Raw genomic sequence first — 14,450 nt, forward strand, 5'->3', positions numbered from 1 at the left:
TACGTCTCTCCTGTGTATCACAGAACTGCAGTTTGTTCTGCACTCCTGTGACCTGTTTTCAGCTGACAGTGGGCTGAAGCTGCTCAGAGCAGCTGTGAGAACTCAGCGATCATGTGATTGCCGAGTTCTCACACTTCGAGCCTGTGAAGGACCGATGCAGCATTGGACAAATGCTGCATCCACCTAGGCAAGTATGGATGGGGGGAAAAAAAGTCCACACTTCTCTTTTAAAGTGGTACTAAGGAAATAAATAAATGGCCGAAAATATTACCACCCCTGCATCTCTGTCAAGATAATGCACCACTTTACCCACAAAATTGTTGCAATTACATATGTTTAGGCATTATCATGTTTATTCCTTTGTATTGAAAAAAGTGGAGAAACAAAAACCCAATTCTGATATTCCATTCAAAACTCCAAAAATGCACTGGACAAAATTATTGCACAGCCATTCACTGGAAATGTCAGTGTACTGCTATTTCTCCACCCCAGCTCTCTAAACCCCTCATGCATCCAAGAACAAAGATTACCTGATCACTTATAAAAAAAGAACTGAATAGGTTGTTTTACAAGGTAAGGAATTACATATACTTTAAGCTCTTAAATTATAGTCTTCTCAAACGCAGCGCGGAGAAAAACATTAATAACTAATTTATCAGCAAAGAAAGCATCTCACGAAAGTACTGGCTACACTTCAGTATGGAAACATTGCCACATAAATAGGGATGTAGGAACCTAACCAGGGGCGGACTGACCATTTAAGCACTCGGGCACTGCCCGAAGGCCCGGGGTCAGTAGGGGGCCCCATGAGATGCCCCTGGTACCTTTCATTGGCTTTTTCATAGGTTTTTTTTGGGTGTGGGCCAGGATACAGGGGCCCCATGATCCCCTATTACCCAAGGGCCCCATGAGTTGTCAGTCCACCCCTGAACCTAACTATATCAAGTGTTTGGGTGCTGGAACCCAAACACTGGCAGGCTGAAGTCAATGTAAAGAATGATTACAAGCAGATGATTTCAAATTCCATCTTCTAACCAGTTCACAACAATAAAAACAGTGGCATTAAAAAGTCACTGTCACCAATCCATTTCTATTAAGCTAAATATCTCACATTAATGCACTCACATAAGCATATGTAAGACTGTATTCATTTGCAGATTATTTGCCCTATTGAGCTGAAAATTTCAGTTTTTTTTTTAATCCCTGGCAATGTCAGGAGAAATGTCACTGTGCATTCCAGACACACATGCAGTCCCCCTCCTTAGCTCTGTTATCAGCCCAGGTCCTACCAGGGTCTAGGGAAGTAGACACTGTCATTACAGATTACATTAGGCTTCCCTTGCCCCAGCCTGGATGTTGACTGATGTCAGAGCCAGGGAGGTAAAGGATCAGCAGTGTGTGTGTGCGAGACCTTTCTTCCACTACTGCCAGAGTTGAAAAAAAACAAAACAAAACAGAAGTTCTCCTTTCTGGTCATTTGAACAAAAAATATGCAAACAAATGTCAACTAAAATACTGTATGAAAACTATGAAAAATGTGTACACCACACATTAAATAAATTAAACTATTATTGGGAGCTATGCTCACACCAAATATGTATTTCACACCATCCACACAAAATGAAATTATAAATCAAAACAGAATTTGTGCAGCGTTTAACATAAATACTAATCAATCAAAAAATTGCATGGAACCCAATCTATTACTTATTCCGTGTAATAAATCAAAGAAATTCATTAATAAATCTATATGTATACAAGTACCACAATGCCTTTATCCATTCAATAATAAGTGAAGCAAAAATGGTGTTCATAAACGAAAACAATCCAAAAAAACTACTGTGATCAATTAGTGTCCATAGCACATCCAATCAAGGTGATTGTGTTAAAAAATAAACAGTTCAAAATTAATTCCCTGATCAAAAAGTGTCCATAACAACACATCAATCATGCGATGGTGATTAATTTTTCTCTTCTTCAAATCAACACTTTAATGCTTCAACCACCTGCACCTGTGTTTGTTCAAATTAAAGGCTTACCCTTCTGGATAGACCTCTTACACTACAAGAGGTCAGACACAGCATGATGAAGATAGCACTACTTCCCCACTAGTGGATGAAATGTAATGGAGTATTTCCCACCTCTCTCCTCCAGCAACACCACTTCCTCTTCACTTTCTTTATTTAATAGTGATCAATATTCCTCATAAATAAAACAAACAGCGGCATATAGTGCTCTCCATTTGAAGTAACATTAATTAATTTACTTAAAATCTTGTAGGCAGGTGCAGTTAATCTGTGCCTTTACTACTTGGGAAGAGGAGTCTCATAGGGGAATTGTACCCTTAGGGATTCTAAATGGACACAAATTCTCAAGAGACTTTTGTGGCCATTTTATGTCAGAGAACCTCTTAAATAAGGGAACCCAGGTCAATTTTGTGACAAAATCGAGTGATATTATATGAAGTATGAGAGAGAAGTGACGCCAAGCAAAAAACAGACTATTAAATTAATCTACAAAGATACATAATACATACTGTAATACTGGTTCTTTTTCAGTGGCTTCTTCTTGGACATATAATATATACAACGTAGAAATGGTCATGGCACTAAAAAAACAAATTATGGTCAGTGAAATCATCATATTAATAATATTTAGTCTAATAACTCTTAATACTGCTAAGGTTAAATAAAAAGAGACTGGGCGACCATGGGGTGGTTGAGGGTCACACCCAAGAAAATGTCATAGTGCCACATCCAAATTGAAGAATAATTATATGGAAAATTGCTAATGAACTTTTTAGGCACATAAACTCCGTACACAGACGATAAAAGCAATTGTTACTTTATTGACATATCATATCTAAAATATATCTTTTGTATATTTACAATTGCCTTGCACATTAAATCACAGCATGTTTCCCCGCATCAATTAGAAAAATTATAGGCTTCCTCAATGAAAGTTTGGTAAAGATGGTAGACACAATCCACTTCCTTCAAAAAGAGGGAACTATCCAAGCTGTGTATATGAAGCCCAACATGCTTCGCGACTTAAGTCGCTTCTTCAGGAGCTAGAAATGCATCTAAAAAATGAACAAACCTGATAGTAATGATTGTAAAGTCAAATAGGAATACCAATACAACATGGGTAACACCTATCAAGCACGAACATGGAATGTAAACATTGTGTATTGTGTGATGAAAGACTTTCCAATGCAGCAACACAGGTCCCCCTAGCCGACCAGAGCAGAAACCCCACGGTGGATGTGGGGGCACATCAATTGGGCAATAGGCAAACAGAGACACCCCGCAGGAATCAGACATTCAGCAGGAAAATAAAGAATCAGAGGTATAAGGCAACATTGGGCATCAAAATCGTAGTTATCCAACTAATGAAGCATAGTGATGGAGGACAAATTAGGCCTAAAAAAAGATCAAAGTATAAAAAGGTAGTTAGTGGTGCCTTGTAATAGGCAACCCATCTATAAATTGAATAACAATTCAAAGCAATTACAAAAAATGACCTCTGAATGATACAACACATTCACTGTATAGGCCTGAAAGGGCACATGTGGACAACCACTACACATGAAGAGACAAACCCACAAATTCAGAATATATCACCTCCACTATAAGGCATAAGGACTGATTGGACTGAAAGAAATGGGCATATCCCAGATCGAAAGACTCCCCTCTCAGATAATCTCCCCCCCCCCCCCACAGAAAACATATACCCATCATTGCAACTACTAAAAGAGCACAACTATAACTACTTATGCTATAACCGAAGGGAAGACCCATCAGTCTAGAGGAGCCACAAAGATGCCTCCGTGGGGTTCCAGGAGTCCTAAGGGGTTTGTCCTCCTAGGCCTCCAAACCCCCTGTGGCGATGCAATATTATGCAATTTATAGATGGGTTGCCTATTACAAGGTACCACTAACTACCTTTTTATACTTTGGTCTTTTTACAGGCCTAATTTGTCCTCCATCACTATACTTAATTAGTTGAATAACTACGATGATGATGCCCAATGTCACCTTATAGCTCTGATTCTTTATTTTCCTGCCGAATGTCTATGAGTCCTGTAGGGTGTCTCTGTTTGCCTATTGCCCAATTGATGTGCCCCCAAACCCACAGTGGGGTTTCTTCTCTGGTCAGCTGGGGGGACTTGTGTTGCTGCATTGGGGAGTCCTTCATCACACAATACACACCGTTTACCTTCCATGTAAGTGCCTGGTAGGTGGCACCCATGCTGTATTGGTATTCTTGTTTGACTTTACAATCATTGCTATCAAGTTTGTTAATTTTTTAGATGCATTGTTAGCTCCTGAGAAAGCGACTTCAGTCACGAAACATGTTGGGCTTCATCTACACAGCTTGGATATTCCCCTCTTTTTTTGAAGGAAGTGGATTGTGTCTACCATCTTTACCAAACTTCCATTGAGGAAATCTATTATTTTTCTAATTGATGGGGGAAAACATGCTGTGATTGCATGTGCAATGATATTTTAAATACATGAAAGATATATTTTAGATATGATATGTCAATAAAGTAACAATTGCTTTTATCATCTGTGTACTGAATTTATGTGCCTAAAAAGTCCTTTAGCAATTTTCGATATAACAACTCTTAATACTTATTACTATAACATTTTGAAATATGTAGTTCAATAAACATGCAAAGGAAAAAATAGAAGTGAGCGCTGGCTTAATGTGTAACAATACCATCTAGTACAAAAAAATTATAGTGCAATGACATAATATAATGACTGCAACAGAACAATACCATCTAGTACAGTGGGGATCGAAAGTTTGGGCACCTCAGCTAAAAATTTGTATTAATGTGCATAACGAAGCCAAGGAAAGATGGACAAATCTCCAAAAGGCATCAAATTACAGATTAGACATTCTTATAATATGTCAACAAAAGTTAGATTTTATTTCCATCATTTACACTTTCAAAATAACAGAAAACAAAAAAATGGCGTCTGCAAAAGTTTGGGCACCCTGCAGAATTTATAGCATGCACTGCCCCCTTTGCAAAGTTGAGACCTGCCAGTGTCATGGATTGTTCTCAATCATTGTCTGGGAAGACCAGATGATGTCAATCTCAAAGGTTTTAAATGCCCAGACTCATCTGACCTTGCCCCAACAATCAGCACCATGGGTTCTTCTAAGCAGTTGTCTAGAAAACTGAAACTGAAAATAGTTGACGCTCACAAAACTGGAGAAGGCTATAAGAAGATAGCAAAGTGTTTTCAGATGTCAATATCCTCTGTTCGGAATGTAATTAAGAAATGGCAGTCATCAGGAACAGTTGAAGTTAACCTCCCTGGCGGTTTTCCCAAGTGTAGCTCAGGGTAGAATGTCTATACCACAAGCGGTAACCCCGAGCTACACTCGGGCTTACCATGCGGCGCTGCTCTGGGGGTCCCTGCAGCACTTACCTTGTCCTTCGCTCCCGCGATGTGTCCCCTGCAGCTTCCCCGGCCATCTCCTCCGGCCGATGCCGGCATCCGACTTCTGTGTTCTGGTCCCCGTGACGTCGGGATGTACGGGCGCCGCCGCCGGCGGGAAATTTAAAAAATTTAAAAAATGTCATTTTTTTTTTTTCAATTTTAAATAGTAAAACATTGCTGTTTCATCCCATTTCACATACATATTGTCCCTAGTGCTTTGTCCTGTGCCCTGCCTGCATTTTGTCTGTTCTTTCTGCCTGGAAACTTAGAAAAGTCCATGGCGTCCAAAAAGCGTCCCTTTACGTCAAAAGCGGTTTTAGACCGGCTAGAGAACAGTGATAGTAAATCAGAACCACTTACAGAATTGAGTGATAATGATTTGTGGGGAAATTTTCCTAAAAATTACAGCCTACAATAAAAAACTATTTCCATGCGAAAAAATGGTACCGCTTTCAGCACAAAAAATCGGAAGGAATCATACCGCTAGGGAGGTTAAAGCAAGATCTGGAAGACCAAGAAAAATATCAGACAGAACAGCTCGCAGGATTGTGAGAAAAACAATTCAAAACCCACGTTTGACTGCACGATCCCTCCAGAAAGATCTGGCAGACACTGGATTTGTGGTACACTATTCCACTATAAGAGATACTTGTATAAAAATGGTCTTCATGGAAGAGTCATCAGAAGAAAACTGCTTCTACGTCCTCACCACAAAAATCATCGTTTGAACTTTGCAACTGAACATATAGACAAGCCTGATGCATTTTGGAAACAAGTTCTGTGGACCGATGAGGTTAAAATTGAACTTTTTGCCCGGAATGAGCAAAGGTACGTTTGGAGAAGAAGGGGCACAGAATTTAATGAAAAGAACCTGTGTCCAACTGTTAAGCATGGGGTTGGATCAATCATGCTTTGGTGTTGTGTTGCAGCCAGTGGCACAGGGAACATCTCACGAGTAGAAGGAAAAATGGATTCAATAAAATTTCAGCAAATTTTCGATGGTAACTTGATGCCATCTGTGAAAAAGCTGAAGTTAAACAGAGGATGGCTTCTACAAATGGATAATGATCCTAAACACACCTCGAAATCCACGGGGGATTACATCAAGAGGCGTAAACTGAAGGTTTTACCATGGCCTTCACAATCTCCTGACCTCAACATAATTGAAAATCTATGGATAGACCTTAAAAGAGCAGTGCGTGACAGACAGCCCAGAAATCTCAAAGAACTGGAAGACTTTTGTAAGGAAGAATGGGCAAAGATACCTTAAACAAGAATTGAAAGACTCTTGGCTGGCTACAAAAAGCGTTTACAAGCTGTGATACTTGCCAAAGGGGGCAGTACAAGATATTAACTCTGCAGGGTGCCCAAACTTTTGCAGACGCCATTTTTTTGTTTTCTGTTATTTTGAAAGTGTAAATGATGGAAATAAAATCTAACTTTTGTTGACATATTATAAGAATGTCTAATCTGTAATTTGATGCCTTTTGGAGATTTTTCCGTCTTTCCTTGGCTTCTTTATGCACATTAATACAAATTTTTAGCTGGGGTGCCCAAACTTTCGATCCCCACTGTACTAAATAATTATAGTGCAATGAAATATTATAGTGACTGCAACAAAAAGTCCAAACACTAAGGAGTTTATTTACTAAACCTGGTTGACTCAGAATCTTGGGCACCTGTGCATGGTAGCCAATCAGCTTCTAACCTCAGCATGTTCAGTTAAGCTTCAGCAATAAAACTTGGAAGCTGATTGGTTTTTATGCAGAAGTGGACAAGATTCTGAGTCAACCAGGTTTAGTAAATAAACCCCTAAGTGTCAACACCGTTTTCCAATGACAAGTGAATTGTTCAGTGTTTTTTTCTAACGTCAACTGTGTTTCACCATGTTTGGTCAAATATTGCTCTCGCTAGATCACATCGGCTAACAGACTAGCCAGCAAGCATAAGGTGTAAGATCAGCTGTTGTGTAAATTAGGTGGGAAGCCACGTTCTGCTGTCTCTTTAAAGCCCTTTCACTTAGGCGGCATCAAACCATGTCCTCTATTCTCAGATAGGTCTCAGAAAAAAGCCCAGACAAATAATCATAGCCATACAGTCATCTTTAAAGTGTATGCATGCAAACAAACTAAATACACTCACAGATAGTTGGCGACTTCTGTGCACTGTGCGCTTTAGCATGCGCTGACCCCTGCTCTGTCGTTTTACGTGGCCTACCACTTCGTGGCTGAGTTGCTATTGTACCCAGTTGCTTCTACTTTGTTATAATACCACTAACAGCTGACCGTGGAATATTTAGTAGCAAGGAAATTTCACGGATGGACTTATTGCACAGGTGGCAACCTATCACGGTACCACGCTTGAATTTATGGAGCTCCTGAGAGTGACCCATTCTCTCACACGTTTGTAGAAGCAGTCTGCATGCCTAGGCGCTTGATTTTATACACCACTGACCATGACGGTGATTGGAACACCTGAATCCAATGATTTGGAGGGGTGACCCAATACTTTTGGCAATATAGCCTAACAGTATACAAATAAAGACTTTTAGAAAAGTCAGTAGTTGAATAAGAATCCTTTCAAGTGCTCCAGCATGGATTTGGGTGGTGAATAGAAGCAATAATAATAAATTATAACTCTGGAGGGAAACTGCTATGCATTACAGAAGGGAGTTTTATATTTGATTTGCTGATGACAGGTTTCATTTAAAGTTATGCGGAGGAGGATCAAAAGCTCTCTGATAAAACTCAATCAGAATCATGAGATTAAATTCTTATAACAAAATGCACTGACATGTCATCACTTCCATCACAAATACAAAGCAACAGGAGCCTTATTACTTTCGGTAAGATCGTGGGAATAGAAATAGAAATTACTTCTTTATGCCCCAGTATCCAAGTTTAGAGCACTAATACAACCTAAAATATTGAGCATTATATCTAACCTGCAAACAGCTGCTTTAAGCTTAGCCCTGATCACGAACGGATATAGAAAAAAATCTATGCAAACCTACAAACAGCTGTTTCAGGCTTAGCCCTCATCATGAATAATCGTACAGAAGAAACTGCATTTTGTGCAATAGTGCTTGGGGAGCAACAACACAGAACAGCCATTAAGGTTACCATGAAGATCTTCAAAATGACCCAAATCCTTTCTATTTTAAGATAAACTCCAGGCAAACAACTAATCAGTTGGAATACACATAAGGGACCAGTTTCCCCTGCAAAGGATTTTTATGCATATCCAATTCTGAGAGTCCTCCCAGACTTGACTTGACTATTCATTACTGCAGCTATGCATCTCATCTTGGGCACCTCATTGCCCCCAGCCTGTGATTGAACAGAAGGAGCAGCAGTAGACTGATTATTTTAACCGTCTATAATTTTTTTATATCTGCCTGGAGTTCAGCTTTAAAAAGAAAAAAAGTTAAAGCATTGTGGTAACTTCAAAGCAAGTGGTAATTTTGTATTGCAAACGAAAAATTTGTTACAAACTTTGCTCTTATAACTCTGCTAATACAGTTATGTCCGTATTCAAAATATCCTGCTTACTATCATCAATCACTTTATTTCTCATGCATGAAGTGCCTATTGTCTATTTATGTCTGAAATGTTCGAAGCTGTGCTCCTGAATCTGATATGTAATCACTGTGCTTAGAGCTGTTCACATTTTTTTTACTGCCTGAGCTAATATTCTGAAAAAATTCACAAAAATAGAAATACTGTAGTATTCTGAAAATTCTGGACTTATGTCATTGCTTGTAGACAGGTGGTCCACTGGTAGTGAGTTGCTGCCCTGCCTGAGATTGATGGGGTTAATACCTTATGACACCATTCCAGGGTCTGTCTTCTCGGGCTTTCTGGGCCTGACCCACTGGTCCTGTGTTGATATGAGAGACATAGGTTCAGAACAGAGCGCGCTGGAGTTCTCACTGGTTGTTACCTGCCTTTGGCCTGCCCAGTCACGCCAGAGACCTGCATCCTGAAGCCTTCCACATGTAGGGGAACTGCTACGACCTGCAGTCTGCCCTAAAACCATCAAGTCTTGGAGGCGGCCACTATATGGACTTGCCTCGTATGGACTCTCACCTGTGCAGGTATGCTGGAGCAGCCACAGCTATAGTTAGGGTAGATAGTGAAAAGGCTTGTTGCAATTTCTGGAACCTTTATGTTGAGATTCTTCAGTAAAGCTTTTGAAATTTTGCCATGGCTGGTCTGAAGTTATTCGAAAAGGGTGTATGACAGTAACCGGCACATTAACATACAGCCTTTTCAGCAAGACCATGCTTTCAAAGAAATAAAATAAAGCTGCTAGAATGGCCCAGCCAATCACCTGACTTGAATCCAATAGAAAATCTATGGAAAGAACTAAAGATTGGAGTTCAAAGAAGGGGCCCACAAAACCTTCAAGATTTGAAGACTAATTGTGTGGAAGAATGAACCAAAATCACCTCTGAGCAATGCATGCGGCTATTTTCTCCATACAGGAGGAGTCTTGAAGCTGTCATTACCAACAAAGGATTTTGTACGAAGTAATAAATTTCAGTTTGTGTGTTCAATACTTTTTCCCTGTGTCATTCCATTTTATTACACAACTTAATTTCTGAACTTATTTTGATTTATTGTATGTATGGATTGCATGGGTTGATACCGACATGGTGAAAGTTTCATGTCAATAGCACCTTTAGAAAAATATTTACCAAGAAAAATGGTGACATGTTCAATACTTATTTTATCCGCTGTATATATATAGTGGAGGATATGCATTAGCAGCATATATATAGGGAAGGGGTGTATTTTTTTTTTTTTAATTTAAATATTTATTAATTTTCCATTTTAATTACATTTCATCATCACAATATAAATATATATATATAAAAATATATTCTATAATATTATATTAACCAACATTTCTACTTTATATACTCTATGCAACCTTTCCCCCCCTTCTCCACCCCCCACCCCGTATCCCCTCTGCCTATTCTATCTTTTCTCTGCGTCTTCTTGTATCAGCAAGTGGAAATTTTTCTGTTATCTTTATTCTTTCCTACATCTCATATATAATCTAGCTTTTTCCCAGTTCTCCCATTTCCCATAATAAACCTCCATCTTATCTTCTTGGGTATGGCACAACCTTTCCATCTTTTTAATCTGCTCGACTCTTTCAATCCAGTCCTCTTCCTTTGGTGCCTCTATTTGCCTCCAGAACTTGGGTATCAGGGCTTTTGCAGCGTTTATATAGTACCATATCCCTGATTTTTTATATTTATTTACCGTTATATCCGTGATGTGCAAGATACATACTTCTGGATCTAGATTTATATCTATTCCTGTCAATTTTCTTATTAAGTGGATTATTGTTTTCCAGAATATCTGGATTTTTGGGCATCCCCACCAAATATGGTATATTGTGCCTATTTCTCCGCATCCCCTCCAACACAGCGGTGTACTCTCTCCACACATCTTATTTTCTACTATTGGTGAAATGTGCCATCTTGTCAAACACTTATAGTTCATCTCTACTTCTCTCATAGAGACATTTTCGTGAGTTAATCTATACATTCTCCTCTGCTTTTCCTCATCTATCACAACTCCCATATCCATTTCCCATTTTGTTAAGTATGTTGGTTTCGTGTTTGTGTCTAGTTCAGTGAGTATTTTATAAACTCTAGCAATCCCGTGTTTCCCATCACCTTGTGTTCCCAATGTCTTTTCGAACAAGTTCCAATTGTCTCTTGTCCTTAAAGGTCTTGGCAAACTTCCGACAAAACACCTCAATTGGAAATACCGCCATTCGTCTAATTTAGTGAAAATCTCTCCCTCTTTTTTTTTCAATTCGCCAAATGCTCCTATTTCGTCTCCCACCAAGATATCTCCTAATTGCACCTTATCTTTTTTAAACCACTTCCCTCCTATTTCTTCTCTACCTGGGGGGAAAAACTCTGTATTTTTTAGTGGAATCAGTGTAGAATTAAAAGTCCATTTCATACTTCTGTGTAAGTTATCCCAAATCTTTAAAACATTCAAAGTGTATGTATTTACATTGTCATTTAAACCCCTATACTGTGTTGGCACCCATATCATTCTTCCCAAGTCTATTCCACTGAGTTCATTCTCTATTCTCACCCAGCTTTTTTTATTATTAAATATCCAATCTATGGTTCTTGCCAGTATTACCGCTTTGTAATATCTTTTAAAGTCTGGGAGCCCTAAACCCCCTCTTTCTTTCCTCCTACTTAGCAGTTCGTATGACAGTCTTGGTTTTTTATTCCTCCATATGTATCTTGTTATCAATTTCTTAATTATTTTAAAGAAAATCTCTGGGAGTTTAATTGGGATCATTTGATATCTATATATGATTTTTGGTACTATTACCATTTTTACCAGATTAATACGACCCATCCATGTCAGGGTTCCTCCCTCCAATCTTTTTAATTCATCTCTAATCTCATTAATCAGTGTAATATAGTTTAGTTTATATAGATGTTTATGTGAGGCTGTGAGTTTTACTCCTAGATATTTTATATCTCTGTCTTTCCATTTAAAGGGAAATTCTTTTTGTATCTTTTCTTTTTCGTTTTTTAAGATGTTTATATTTAGAATCTCCGTTTTTGTTGGATTTATCTTTAAATTTGATAGTTCTCCGTACTCCTTTAGTGACTTCATTAAGTTTGGAAGTGTTATCCTGGGGTTTCCTACATAGAACAACAAGTCGTCTGCGAAGGCAGCAACTTTATGTTCCGTATCTCCTATCAGGATTCCCTTTACGTCTCTATTCAATCTTATTGTTGACAATAGAGGTTCTAGAGATATAACATACAGCAATGGGGACAATGGGCATCCCTGTCTTGTTCCGTTTGACATCTCAATGGGTTCTGACCTCTCCCCATTTACCCCAATGACCACCGAGGGGTATCTGTACAGCTTTCCTATCCACTCTCTCATCCTAGGCCCGATTCCCAAAGCTTCCAGAGTATCCATCATGAATCTCCAGTTTACCCTATCAAACGCTTTTTCAGCATCTATAGACAGTAGTACCACCGGTTCTTTTCCCTTTTTACTCTTTTGGATTAGCATCATTGATCGTACTCCATTATCTTTTCCTTCCCTCCCTGGAACAAAACCCACCTGATCCTCATGTATCCATCCAGGCATTAGCTCTTTCAATCTGTTTGCTAGGACTTTTGCGTACAGCTTAGTATCTGTGTTCAATAGTGAAATAGGTCTATAGCTAGAACACTGAGAGGGATCTTTTCCCTCTTTCTGAATGAGCACGAGTTGGGCTTGTAATGATTCTCTTCTTACTTCCATCTCTCCACCTAGTGCATTCATGTAGTTTTTGAGTTTTGGTACTAAGATTTCACAAAATTTTTTATAGTATCTCACTGTATAACCATCTGGACCTGGGCTTTTCCCCGACACTGTCCCCTTTAATGCTAGTTTTATTTCTTCCTGTGAGATATCTGCATCTAGGGAGTTTAGTTGATCCTCATTTAATTTTAATAACCTAGCCATTTCCAGATATTTCTTTCTTTTCTGATTTTTCTCACTGTCTATAGTTTCTGAACCTTCCAAGGGGCTTATATTGTACAGTTTCCTGTAATATTCTATGAAGGCTTTGGTGATATCTTTATTTGAGTGTTTCATGTTTCCTTTAGCATCTTTTATTTTTTCTATATAATTTCTATTTTTCTTTTTCCTCAAGGCTCTCATCAGATACTTTCCAGGTCTTTCTCCCCATCTATATCTCTCACTTAAAACTCTATTATATACTTTTCTCCTCTCCTCTTCTATCATTTCTTTCAGTTCTTCCTTCTGTTTTTTTAACTTCAGCTCTATTTCTTTTGTTATTCTATTCTTATGTATTTGTTCTAATTTACCTATTTCTTCTAAGAGCTCATTCATTTTCTCCCTTCTTTCTTTTTTCTTTCTTGCCCCAATCGCCATTAATATTCCTCTTATATAAGCTTTATGTGCCTCCCACACTGTGGCTGTTGACACCTCCCCTGTCTGATTCTCCTTAAAAAAGCGTTCGATCTCCTCCCCTATTTTCTGAGCTATTTCCCTTTCCACTAAAAGTGTCTCATTCAATTTCCATCCCAGCCCTCCGCTTTTCCTTCTCCCCCATTCCACTTTCATAGTAACTGGAGCGTGATCTGACAAAGATATTGTCTCTATGTCTACCTGGGTCAGGTGGTCAATTAATTGATGTTCTATTAATATATAATCTAATCTTGAATATCTCTTATGCATATTTGAGAAAAAAGTATAATCTCTATCTTGCGTGTGTGTAATTCTCCAGGCATCTACCAATTGACTTATGTGTAGTTCTTTTTTCAATAATTTCAGGGCCTTACTTCCTTCTGTCTTTATATGGGAGGTGGCGTCCCTTTGTGGGTCCATACAAAAATTAAAGTCCCCTGCCAGGATCAAACGTCCTTTTTTAAAGTCCATCAACTTCCTCAACACCTTTTTCAGATACTCCTCCGGTTTTTTATTAGGACAGTAAATGTTAGCCAGTGTACACTCGATCTCCTGTAACTTGCCCCTTAAGAACAAAAATCTCCCATCTGGGTCTGTTTTTCTGTCTTCCAACTCGAACCTAACGTTCTTTGCCAGGCCTATTGCTACCCCTTTTGCTCTTTTAACCGGGGATTCTGCATAGTACCATGTTGGGTGATTTTTAGACCTCAGCCTAACATTTGAACTTATCTCAAGATGTGTCTCCTGTAAAAATATCACTGAGGCATCTCTATGGTGTAATTCTTTAAATAATCTATATCTTTTCCCGGGACAGTTCAACCCATTTATGTTATATGTTATAAACTGAAACTCTTCCATCTTCCTTAAATTTCCTCTTTTCTCCTCCATCTATATTTTTTATTTCTCTCTCCTTCTCCCTTCTCGCTTGCTTTTATATCATCTTTTATTTTGCAGAAAAAACAACCTCCCTCTCCCATTTCCCACCCTTCCAACCCTCCAACCCCCTCCC

At 38.7% G+C, this 14,450-nt stretch overlaps 1 protein-coding gene across 2 annotated transcripts in view; it reads right to left on the reverse strand.

Moving 5' to 3' along the window:
- MYRFL (myelin regulatory factor like) overlaps positions 1-14,450 on the reverse strand; it is a 160,456-nt gene that overhangs the window by 49,093 nt on the left and 96,913 nt on the right. For both annotated transcript variants that reach the window (XM_089674114.1, XM_089674113.1), the window contains exon 17: positions 2,537-2,608. In XM_089674114.1, the coding sequence (XP_089530240.1) occupies positions 2,537-2,608 (72 nt within the window). The remainder of the gene's footprint in view (positions 1-2,536; positions 2,609-14,450) is intronic.

This window comes from Staurois parvus, unplaced genomic scaffold (genome assembly GCF_062004578.1).
Source record: "Staurois parvus isolate SC_StPar_1 unplaced genomic scaffold, SC_StPar_1.0 ptg000147l, whole genome shotgun sequence".
In the NCBI taxonomy this organism is placed as follows: Eukaryota; Metazoa; Chordata; class Amphibia; order Anura; family Ranidae; genus Staurois; species Staurois parvus.